Raw genomic sequence first — 12,666 nt, forward strand, 5'->3', positions numbered from 1 at the left:
AATGTTTAGATATGGTATATGTTTAGTATGTCTATATGTTTAAAATCAGTGAGACTTTAAAAAGCTTATTTCACTGAACTGGGGTCTTAGTTGGTACTAAAATCACAATTGAATCATCAGATCTTTGGCAGTATTTAGATCATGTTTCTTTATCTGTCTGCTGTTGGAAGTTTGGGACTGTTGTCACACATAAGAAAAACCATGCCCTGTAACCTATTCAGCTTTATCTTTCATTACAAAATGAAATAAGATATGCCAATCTAATGTCCCAGAGTTATTGCAATCAATACTCCCTCTAGGAAGTGGAGTCTTGTGAGCAAAAATTCTGTTTCATGTGCTACTGGCATTAAAGTTGTGAGTGAGCGATTTGGCTGCTGCATAGATTAGTTTGCTTCGAAGCCATCCTTTCTGAGCTAAGACAAAAATACGTGAGCCGGAAACTAAAAAACTGTGAGCTAGCTCACACTAACTCAGCTTAGAGGGAACACTGATCGCAATTACTCCTGAATACATTTAATACATGAATAAGTAAATCACTTTTCAAGTAGTTTTTCCTGGAGTGTTAGTAATACACTGCTTTTACATCTCTGCATTAAGCTTTCTCAGGGGCAGGACTTGGTTTCTTCACTGTGTAATGGCAATGTAGTGAAGCAAGTGATGGTGGAAACTTCCTGCAGTGTCTTGAACAGTGATCTCTTCAAAGAGTGCAAAAAATTGGTAAGCAATTTCTTATAGCCTGTTCTTACTGGTGCTAGCACTGGTGGTGGTGCTAAGTTCTTCCTCATATCTGTGGTGTCTCTTGGGCTTCCCAGATAACAGTGTGGCAAAAAGACCGAGACCTCATCAGATCTCAGAAGCTAAGCAGGTTTGCTCCTGGTTAGTATTTGGATGGGAGACCACTAAGAAAATCCAGAGTTGTGCTGCAGAGGAAGGCAATGACAGATCACCTCTGAACATCTCATGCCCTGAAAATCCAGCAAGGCTACTATAAGTTGTCTGCAACTTGATGGCACTTTCCACCACCAGCACAGAGGAGGGACTTGGAAGCTCTTTTGGCATGTTCAGAAGGCTTTTCTGCTTTCTCATATTCCTCTGTGTTACTGTTCTTTTGGGGGGGGGGAGGGTTCTGTTTGCATCTTGCGCCCTCTAGTGGCTGATTCAATATTACTTCACTTGATATGCAGCATAAAAAACCTGCCATTTAAAACTGCAGGGAGATATCCAAACATAAGGTGATGTAATATTGAATTGACCACTAGAGGGATCAACACATTGTGAAGAACAGAAAACCCGCCTGAAGCAACAGGAACACAGGCAAGGAAAATGAGAATATGGAAAAACCCAGAGCCTCAGTGACCCATTGTCCTTCTTCTTGAGACATTTACCTCTGGGAAAATAAGCTGGCAGCACCTGATATCTTCCAGTGGAGGTGAAAGATGAGCTATCAAAGATTTTCTGTCAGCTACATATATATCATCAGACTCAGTTCAGTTTTCAGCCATAGTTGTGTCCTCTGAGGTGGCAGTTTGTCACAACAGCATGTGCTTCCACTGCTGGGAGATAGGAACACTTCGGCTCCCATCTAGATTTGCAGATGCCCCCCTGACATGTGTAATAAATTATCCAGAGTACCCCAAAGCCATTGTGGAGTGCCTAGAGGTATACCTTATATCTCGAGTCTGAATACAAAAATCAAGGGCTTAAATAACCGTTGGTGCCTGTATCATTTCATTACGCCAATTACATTCCATGCAGAATGTTTTTAGAGATTAAATTGGAGAGTATTTTTTCATGTACGTGCCTGAAGATGCCCCATCTCTGCCCATTCAGTGCAATGGAAAGTGCTAACTGGTAAAAGGATTTAACGCAGCAATTTTGCTTGTAGGTGGATCCTGAGCCCTACGTGGATATCTGCATGTATGACACCTGTGCGTGTGAATCCATTGGGGACTGTGCCTGCTTCTGTGACGCCATAGCTGCTTATGCCCATGCCTGTGCTCAGAAAGGTGCCATCGTTCACTGGAGGTCCCCTTCTTTGTGCCGTAAGTACCGTAGGAACATCCACAATCAAGATGGAAGCAGGCAGTAAGGACTGAAGAGCCAGCAAAGTAAATCTAGGATCGAATAGCTGGGCTGCTTGTAATCCCATTCTCCTCTGTTGAGATGTCTTATGGAACTAAGAAGAGCAGGGGTGGAATTCTAGCAGGAGCTGCTTTGCATACCAGGCCACACACCCTGATGTAGTCAATCCTCCAACAGCTTACTAGGCTCTTTTTTGTAAGCTCTTGGAGTATTGGCTACATCAGGGGTGTGTGGCCTAATATGCAAAGGAGCTCCTGTTAGAATTCCACCCCTGAAGAAGAGTGAGATTCAAGTCCAGGAGCACCTTCAAAACCAGCAAGAGTTTCCAAAGTGAAAGCTTTTCAGCATTAAAGCTCCCTTTGTCAGAAGAATCTTGCTTTTCTACTGCAGACCAACATGGCTACCCACAGGGCTTTTTTTGTGTAGCAGGAACTCCTTTGCATATTAGGCCACACACCCCGATGTAGCCAATCCTCTTGGAGCTTACAGTAGGCCCTGTACTAGGAACCCTGTAAGCTCCTGGAGAATTGGCTACATAAGAGGGATGTGCAAAGGAGTTCTTTCTACAAAAAAAAACCCTGGCTACCCACCTGAAACTATCAAAGCAAGAATATATATATATATATATATATACATATACATACATACATACATACATACATATATATATATATATATACATACACACATACATATATATATGTATATGTATGTATATATATATATATATATATATATATATATGTATGTATGTATATATATATATGTGTGTGTGTGTGTATATATATATATATATATATATATATATATATAAATGTATCCTGCATAATTTAGGCTGATAAGATCCTTTTGTGGTCTTCAGAGTGGTATTTTGCACAGAAGACATATCTGTGGTGTTGAAAGCAACTCTTCTAGGTCAGTGGATTGCTTTGAGACCAGTTTAACACTCATGATTTCCTGCATTTTGTCTTGACAGTTACTTTGTGATCAAACTGATCATAATGAGAATTCTGTTAGAGATCTTTGGCCCTGTCTCTTTGTACAACTAGTTCCCATGTATTAAATCAGTTTAAGCACGTAGGAACAGGATGAGTAAAATCTGTATTTATTCTGTCCCGCGGTAACAATTTCAGGTCTGAAATATAGCTTTAGTATTTCTTGCCTTGGAGATGTACAGAATGGTAAGATTAGAACGTCTTGCAGATGGTGGTGTTATGGAATGGCAGGGGAACATGCACATCTAATACCTTGTGTTGCCAACTCTTGAAAGGCACGGATCTGGCAAATGGTGTGTCTGGTAAAGGGCAGAGCATGACACAGAGCCTACCCACTCAGAGGCAGGATCTATCGGATCAAGAGGCAGAGCTCTTAAAGGGTGGAACTAGGGGGTCATGGGGCAGAGCCAACAAAAATACTAAGTAATCTAAGGTGCTCAGCCTTCTGTATCTGTCTCTCTGGTTGAGATAGCGGGACAGTGAAAGAAGCAGAAAAGGCTGTTGCAGTATTCAGAGAATTTGCTTTTCAGGCACAAAAAAGCCTCCACTGAAAATAAAAGTAAAAATCAGCCATTAGCTTAGTTGTACAAAGATTTTAAAAGCTGTAGTGCTGCAAATTTACCGAATAGTAAAAATCTGGCCTCTCCTCTAAGTGGGTGAGGGGGGTTGATCTGAGAGTTGGCTGGGGGGAAGGGCAGTAATGACAGTAGAAAATTGGCCAGTTGGCAACTCCACCAGCACCTGGGCAAAGGGATAACATCTAATTATTGGCAGGGTACTGGAATGCTAGAGTTGTAAAAGAGAGGTAGACAGGGAGAATCTAGTGCAAGCTTGTAGGCACAGTGGGGGCTGTATTCAAGAGCTATGAAGAGAAAGGTGGACTTTACTTTGATCCCAAATAAAAATGGAGTGTGTGCCTTGCAAAGTGGCTTGTCTTACAGAATTGTAAGGAATACAATGAGACTGAATGTGAGCACTGTGAAAAATGCTTAGTATTATTATCGGAAGGCATGTACATTCCATTAATGATTCTTCTTCTTTTCTTCGTATTGCATAGCACAAAGTTGTGAGCACTTGAACCAGGAGGAGGAAGAATACCAGTGTGAATGGAGGTATAACAGCTGTGGTCCTGCTTGCCCAAGAACGTGCCAGCACTTGGAGCCTGTGGACTGTCCAGTGAAGTGCGTGGAAGGGTGCCACGTGCACTGTCCTGCAGGTAAGCATGGACCCCTCTTCTGTGGGCTTTTTAGAAATGTCCCACAAACTGCTTACACTTCACAACCCCTTAGTATATTTGTTATTTATTTTTTGTACCGTGGAGAATTAGAGTTGAAGCTTGGTGTTCCTGGGTCTCCTGGTAAACAGCTGGTTTGAGATATGCAGAAGGATGTTATGGTGGACAGCTGGTGGTAGCTAGTAGAATGGTTTGGTTTCTGGTTCAAACCTCATGCTTCTCCTCTCCCATAATACTGAACCCCAGGAGAGCTGATGGGTGATAGATTGAGGGCAGACAGAAAATGAAGTACTTCTTTGGTCAACAAGTAATTAAAATTGTGGGATTCACTAACAGTGGGGGTAGTGATGGCTGTGAGCATAGATGGGTTTTTAGAAAGGGATTAGAAAGGTTGATGGAGGAAAGGTCCATCAGTGGCTACTAGTAATAGTGACTGAAGGTGATTGAATAGTGATTGAACTCCATGTTTGATGGCAGTAGACCTGTAAATACCAATGGTAGAAGGGAACATTAGAGGAATGTTTTGTTGATCCTCTTAGGCAACCGGTTGGCCACAAGATACAGGAGTGGTTGGTCTGATTCAACAGGTCACCTCTTATATTCTTATAAATCCATAAGAATAGTAAGTGGCTTCAGGAAATTCGCTGTCTAAACCTCAACCCCTCTGTCTGCAATACTATGATTATTATACTGCCCTACTCTAGTGCGTTGTTGGCTAGCCTGGCCTCGTCATGATCTCAGAAACTAAGCAGGGTCAACCATGACTTGGATGGGAGACCATCAAGGAAGTCGAAGGTTACTATGCAAAGGCAGGCAATGACAGACCACCCCTGAATTTATCTTGCCTTGAAAACGCTGCAGGATTAGAATAGGTCAGCTGCAACTTGACAAGAAAGAAAGAATGTTTTTCTCCCTAATGATACACAAAGAAGGTTAAATATAGTTAGGTACAATCAAAGAAATACACTTTAAGTATACAAAATAAATTATTCTGGATCCAGGCCACAATCCAGCAGGTCACTTGTCCAGGGCAAGAGTCACAGGCCCTTTGACTCTTGCCCTTTGGCATCCTGCCCGTGCCCAAGATACATGCCTCAGACTGGCAGAGCAAAACACGAGCACAGTTGAGAAATTTCAGATGGCAGCAATGATCTGCCCTCCCTGCTTTCAGGGCATTTGCATACATTACTATGTGAATCCATGGCTTGAATAGGTCAAAAGTATTGTTATAAATCTAAGGACCACATTGTTGAGGGGGGGGGAATGGTAAAGGAGATTGTGACCGCTCTGAGACTCTGGGATTCAGAGTATAGCGCAGGATATAAATTCAATTTCTTCTTCTCCCTCAATGAACTGCTTGCAGCTCTCATGGCTTCAGCCATTATTCCTTGCACAGCAGGGTTTCCCAATCTTTTGACTCATTCCTTTCTGGAATAACACCAGAGGCATACTTCAAATTATAACCAAAACCATAGGTATGAGTGTTCTCTGTCAGGGCTCTCTCCTTTGCTGAGCCAGTCAGAGTCCAGAAAAGGGAATGTGCTTTCCTGGCAATCCTGATGACTCTGAGATTCCTCCACACCTGACAGCTGTAATACAAACTGCAGGAGAAATTTGGGGTAGATTCCCCACCTCTTCCCTTAGAATGATGTCTGTGCAGTATGTGTTGGCAGGATGAGGTGGGGATCAACAGCTGTGTGGCTGACAGATCAGCTCCTTCTTGGTGTCCTCTGGAACCAGCAGAGCAGGAGGTCAAGAGCAGCAGAGATGTTGGGGACACCAGTAGCCATTAAGGTTTCTAGGTGGGCAGTGGTTGGGTTGTCATTTGTAGGCTGTGCCATTTTGTCCGTTTGGTGTACAGATCTTACAAGCATCACAAGTCTTCCCACGTTTTCCAGGGAAAGCCGAATGTTTTAATCTTTATTATTATGTTTAAACAGATTTTATTGAGTTTCCAAAGGATTTAAAAGGAAAAAGGAACGTTTCCAAATTACATAGCTCACTTGGATTCTCATTATCCGATTCTGTAGATATATACCAAGCATAAATGCAGTAGGATAAATATAACAAAATATCCATGAGTAATACATATGTCACTGTATTCATTTTGTGTGTCCTTTGTGTTGCGAGATTAACTGTCATCTCATGTAGAGATACCCATATTTGTTTGAAACCAGCTGTAGAACGGTGACTAAATATATTTCTTTGGGTATCACCTCCACTCAGTGCAGCTGAAAGAGCGTCTATTTTTGCCACTTCAAAAAGTTTTTCAAATAATTCTTCTTGGAGGGTGTTTCAACATTTTCCCATAGTTTCACCATAGCAATTCTCGCTGCTGTTATCACATGTGTAATTAAATCTTTATTATTTTTGTGGTCCTTATTTTCCATCTCGGGCAATCTTTGGAAAGGCGACATATAAATGTTTAAATAACCTTTCCCCCTTTAAAAATACACTTAGGTTGCTGATATCGCGCTGCTGTTATTTGAAGCTCGGTTTCTCTATCATTATCGTTACACAGGGAAAATACTCGATGAGCTGTCAGAGTCTTGCATTGATCTTGAAGAATGTCCTGTGTGTGAAGTGGAAGGTCTCCGGATACCTCATGGGAAACGCATTGTTTTGAACACTGGAGATGTACAGCTCTGCCAGTCTTGGTAAAGTAGAGCTCTTTAGGGGTGGGGGTACATGTGGGGAGAGAGGTGAACAGAGTAGAAACATACTCGTGAATAATCTGTGGTGTTTTGGTATTGCTTCTGTATGATGGAGGTTGCCAGACTCCAGGTGGTGTCTGGAGATCTTCTGGAATTCAGCTGGTCTCCAGATTGCAGTTCCCCTGGAGAAAATGGCTGCTTTACAAGGTGAACTCTATGGCATTATACTCCACTGAAGTCCCTCCCTTCCCCAATCCCTGCTGTCCCCAAACTTCACCCCCAAAATCTCGAGGAATTTCCCATTCAAGTAACCCCATGGTATCGATCGAAGGGGATCACAAAAGACAAAGATATGGGGCAGATTTGACTCTGACTTCCTTCCAACCACAGTTAACAATCAGAAGGCAGATTTAGGAAAGCTGCTCTCTCCACCCACCCAATTTCCTTGAGAGCCAGTCCTGCTCTCATGATATAACTGTGGTTAAGGTGAAAGTCTGCAGTGACTCTAATTAATTAGTTAATGCTAAACAGCAGTTTTCTTGGACTCAGACCGGGAGGTTGATGCTGACAGTTTCCTTTACCTAGTGTTTTTAATTACTTCTGTTTCCTACTCTGGTTTTTCATTGTCAGCTGCCTCATGTAGGATCCTGAAGAGGCGGTATAGCAATATTCTAAATAAATAAATTCTAAAGAAATGACTGTGATTCAGGTGCAAGAAGAGAACCAGCTCCTGAGGAAGTGAGGGGTGGGAATGCTGAGTCCCAAAGCTGATTCTTGATTTCTTAGCACAATTAACTGGGAATCAGTGCCAGGCACTGTACTGATTTATGAACTCCTTTGCACAATGAGCTTCCAAGTAAGCTTAGTGCTACTTGACAAAATCTCTGTAGGTTTGTTCTAGCGGGCTCAGGGTGTGGCTTTTTATCATGTTGTACCCTTAGCATGCTTTGTTTCCATCTTGCCAAGGGCACTACCTGATTATCCGTCATACGCTGGCTCTTTTCGATTGCTACAGCTTTGGTCCTCTTATCTTGTGTGCTGGAAGAGCACACACATATGATTGTTTCCATATGCACATATGCCGTTGTGGTGTGAATTAGGCAACATGCTTGTTTTCCAACTTCAGTACATGTGTTCAGAAGTCCAGATTATGGAGGGTACGTGCTTGCATGTACTGAAATTGGAAAATGTACCCATTGCAAACTGGGGAATGCATATATCAAGAATATAATGCCATGTGCATCCCCCTCCCAATAGGGATAGAACCCAAACTATTTTGTTTCTTTCTTTTTTTGCATTTGTGTGTGTGTGTACCTTGCCATGGTGACCTCTGGTGGCTCCTCCTAGGCATGGAGGACATTTGGAGAAGTGCCTTGATATTTCCTGCCTCTGCCTCCTGACCCAGGTATTCTCTGGAAGTCTCCCATCCAAGTACTTGCCAGGGTTGGCCCTGCTTAGCTTCTGAGATCTGATGAGATTGGGCTTGCCTGGGCTATCTAGGTCAGGACAGCTGTTTTGTTTCTTAACATCCAGCTTGGTGAGAAGCTCTGGAGGACTCAAAGACTTGCAGACGCTATTGTGTTATTTGGGATAGTTTTAATAAAAGACATGATATGGCTTTTGTTAAATGTTTGGTTGCTATTCAATATTAAAGTAAATTTTTCATTTTACAAATTACATATTATCTGTTATTACTCTACATAGGGAAAAATCCTTTTTTGATGGAAATGCAGGATTTCCTGGTTTTGTTTCGGCTGTTTAACCATTACACATCGGTTTTTTCCCTCTGTGTGTAAAAGTGTATGTAACAAACCACTTGAGGTCCTCAAGAAAAATGACATAAATATTTTAATCATAGATAATTTCCACCCCCTCCCCCCCACACAACTTCTAATGCCTCCTGATGCACCTCTGTGGAATTTAGGGACAAGATTTCTGTAGGTTTCAGCTGCAGGGCAAGGGAATCAATCTTCGAAAGCTTTTGGATAAATTCAAAATTAAATTGCCCAAAAAGTAATTGAAGCTGAAACTTACCAGAGATAGACATGCTCCTGTGGAATGTTCCATGTGTGCTCGAAAGCAGCTGGCCGTCTATGGGTGGAATGCTCACAAACTCAAGTCCAGCAGAGGACCTTCTGCTTCTAAACCCAGGGGCATATTGTAGGGTCATTTCTCCTAGGGCTCTTTCCTTGCACATTCAGAGCTTGACATTTGTGGAACCTTTCTACTAAACACTGATCACCCTTTCAGGATTGGAGATAGATTGGTGGGGAGATGGGAGGGAGAGCAGTTTTTGCCCAACAGGAGGGCATTGCTAAAAATCCCCATGAGACAGAACCATTTAAGTGTGTGTGTTTATAAATATTCCAAATGCATGCTCATAATTTATTGCGCAAGTCAATAGGCTGTGACTTGTACTTCCATGTAACTTTGGAACATTGCAAACATTTGCTTCACTGGGGATATGTTATTGCGTGTAGCTGTCACCTAATTTAGATGCCTACACCATCTGTACAAACAATAGAAAAGCATTTCTATAGCAAATATCCAAAGGAAATTGGAAGTAAAAAGGAATGTTGTCCACCAATATTACATCAGGATTAAAATAATAAATTATAGTAGTCCTTTAACTCAACATATTAATTTCAGAAATTCTTATGCACAGTAACATTACATCATCTTTAGTGATGTAAGTAATTATGTGGACTCCCCCCTCCACCCAGAACTCCCATAAAGCTATACCAGAAGTCTAAGTTCACTCATTGTCAGGCCCTGGCAAGACACAGGCAGAAAGGAGTCTCAGGCAAAGATCTATAGCAGAGCCCTTACTTGCATAGACTACCAGCCAAGACCAATGTTCCCTCTAGGCTGCAGAGCCTTGTGAACAAAAATTCTACTTTGTGAGTTACTGGCATTAAAGTCGTGAGCTACCGCATAAATTCGTGTGCTCTGGGGTCATCCTTCCTGAGCTAAGACAAAAATATGTGAGCTGGAGGCTAAATATCTGTGAGCTAGCTCACATTAACTCAGCTGAGAGGGAACACTAGGCAAGACAGACCTAAATAAGAAATGTCTCCACTGGTGTTGCTGGCCTCTCTATGGTTTCTTCACTCAGCCAGAACCAGACAAAGATATACAAGACTGAATCCCTGTCTGATCACCTTTAGATGCAGTAGATTGCAATGCATGTAATATATAGTAGAATGTAATGTAATTTGGAATGGTAGATTGGAATGTATTTCTCTAGTCTGGGGACAGGAGAGAGAACTCTACACAGCCAGGTGCCCCACTTCAAAGAACAAGATGCTGTCAGGTCACCTCTATGCTTGAAAGAAGATGAATTGAGCACAATGGCAGGGTCTCAGTTAATTACTCCTAGCATCCCACAATTAAGAAGGATACATCTGCCCACTAATCTCCAATTCTGACTTATTTATTTCCTTCACTATGTTCTCCCCCAAAATTAAACCCAAACAAATGGTAACCATATAAACTAAGCTTGTTGTTATTCCTGTTTGGTCCTTGAATCTGTTAAACACATTCATTAATTTGAATGCTAATTTGCTGCTCTTCCTCTGGCTACATGTATGGACTGGTAATTTCCATTTCGTTGTATCTGAAGAAGTGTGCGTGCAGACAAAAACTTATACATTGAAAAAAACTTCATTGGTCTTAAAGGTACCACTGGAGTCAAACTTTGTTCGGATCATTTTTTTGGTTCACCTATGAGAAATTTTGCCTGAGCTTCCTAATATTCTGTTATGATTTGGGATCTGCTTGTTCCTGCCAACATTTGCTTCTGGTTCATGTTCTTAACCCATAAAGGTCAAAGCAAGGTTGTATGGAGAAAGGAAGATTTATAAATATTTTGATAAATAAAGTCAAAAGTTGATTACCAATAGTTTGGCGTTCAGACAACTAAACAATCATATTTCTTTTTTTGTTGGGGTGAGAGATGTCCTGTGTTTCTTGTTTCTGTGTTCCTAAAGCACCTCTTTGAGAAAACCTGCTATTTTTCCAGGCTTCATGACATCTATAGTGTAGGCAATTAAAATGTGAATTGCTCTGATAGAGAAGAATCCAAACAAATTTAATTGGTATCATGTAGCTGACATTCTGTCTAAGATAACATGGTTCCTTAATACAGTTGGCAACTTAACTGCTATGGTGTGCGATAATTTACGAGACTAAAAGGCTTAGGTTGCTAGGTTTTCCACTGGTAGCCCTCTTTGCACACTTGCCATTCTGGAAACTCTTTTCAGAGATTCAGCTAAAATCTAGAGGTGACATCACCAATTCTTTAGGATTTCCCTGACATTTCTAGGATTTTGCCAATCTCTATAGAAGATTTTAGACAGATGTGACATTGATGCATCCTTTTTCCTATGTCTTGCACAACCACCCAAAGTCTCCTGGTGGTCCCAGGTGTGCCTCTGGCAACCTTATTTAATAAACAAGCTTTTACTAACCAAAATCACTGTCATATTATTAATAATAATAATAATAATAATAATAATAAATTTATTCTTATATCCCGCCCTCCCCCACCAAAGTGGGCTCAGGGCGGCTCACGGGACATGGTTCACACCATGATTACAATAAAATACAATCATTACAATAAAAGACAATTAAAATAGTTAAATACATTCAAATTAAGTTAAATAAACAATTAAAATTTATCGGCTACAGATTTAAAGTGTTACAGTTCAATATATGTGTAGGATGGCTAGGTGTCATTACCCGGATTCCATCTTAAACGCAAGTTGACAGAGGGTGGTTTTGCAAGCCCTGCGAAACTGATTTAGATCTCGCAGGGCTCGTACCTCCTCTGGTAGTTGATTCCACCATTGGGGAGCCATTGTAGAGAAGGCCTGCTCCCTCGTTGTTTTCAGTCTGGCCTCCCTTGGTCCAGGGATTCGTAGTAGATTTTGGGAACTAGATCTCAGTGCTCTCTGGGGAACATATGGAGAGAGGCGGTCCCTAAGGTAGGCAGGTCCTCAGCCATATTATTTGCATCAACTTAAATATGCACTGGAGTTACAGATGCAATTGTTTTTTAGTGAGTTAGTATAGATCTGTGCATGGTTAGTGTTTTGATTACCAGCAGGTGTTCTCCTTTATGATTTCCCTGTCTGAAAGCGTCTCTATGAAGCCCTTTTAGGCTTTCAAGGCTGAGTCTGGCAGCTGCTGGGATGGTTGGGGGTCAGGAATGGGGTGGGTAACATGGACAACATTACTATGTTACTTCTGGGGGAACCTGGAAGCAATGTAGGGTAGAATTGCTGAAAAGAGTTTCCAGAATGGCAAGTGTGAAAAGAGGGCTACTAGTGGGACGCCTAGCAGCCTAAGCCTTTTAGTCACATAAATTATTTTTTCTCTGTCATTCTTTTCACTTACTGGTTATTCTATCATCCAACCTACCCTTCCAGTATACCTGAACTTAAACATTTCAGTTTCCTTTTCAGTGAGCTATATTTGGTTATGTATCAAGCTACATTTGGCCCCAGATCCATAGGTTGCAGAGTACTGTGCTATGGTACAGCCTTGATAACAAGTTCATACAAATTAACCAGCCCAGAAATCCCATCATCAGTGGCTCATCTGCCCACATGTGCCTACATTGGTTATTTCTGGCACACTGAGAGGCTGAAAGAGGAAAACAAGAACAGCTGTGTTCATTTCTGCAAAACTTTATGTGCCT

At 41.6% G+C, this 12,666-nt stretch overlaps 1 protein-coding gene across 1 annotated transcript in view; it reads left to right on the plus strand.

Annotated features, from left to right (window-relative positions):
- Positions 1–12,666, plus strand: part of VWF (von Willebrand factor) — a 190,299-nt gene that overhangs the window by 73,256 nt on the left and 104,377 nt on the right. The window contains exons 23-26 of the mRNA XM_060253812.1: positions 598–717; positions 1,886–2,042; positions 4,135–4,293; positions 6,833–6,968. Of these exons, the coding sequence (XP_060109795.1) occupies positions 598–717; positions 1,886–2,042; positions 4,135–4,293; positions 6,833–6,968 (572 nt within the window). The remainder of the gene's footprint in view (positions 1–597; positions 718–1,885; positions 2,043–4,134; positions 4,294–6,832; positions 6,969–12,666) is intronic.

Source organism: Heteronotia binoei, chromosome 14 (genome assembly GCF_032191835.1).
Source record: "Heteronotia binoei isolate CCM8104 ecotype False Entrance Well chromosome 14, APGP_CSIRO_Hbin_v1, whole genome shotgun sequence".
In the NCBI taxonomy this organism is placed as follows: Eukaryota; Metazoa; Chordata; class Lepidosauria; order Squamata; family Gekkonidae; genus Heteronotia; species Heteronotia binoei.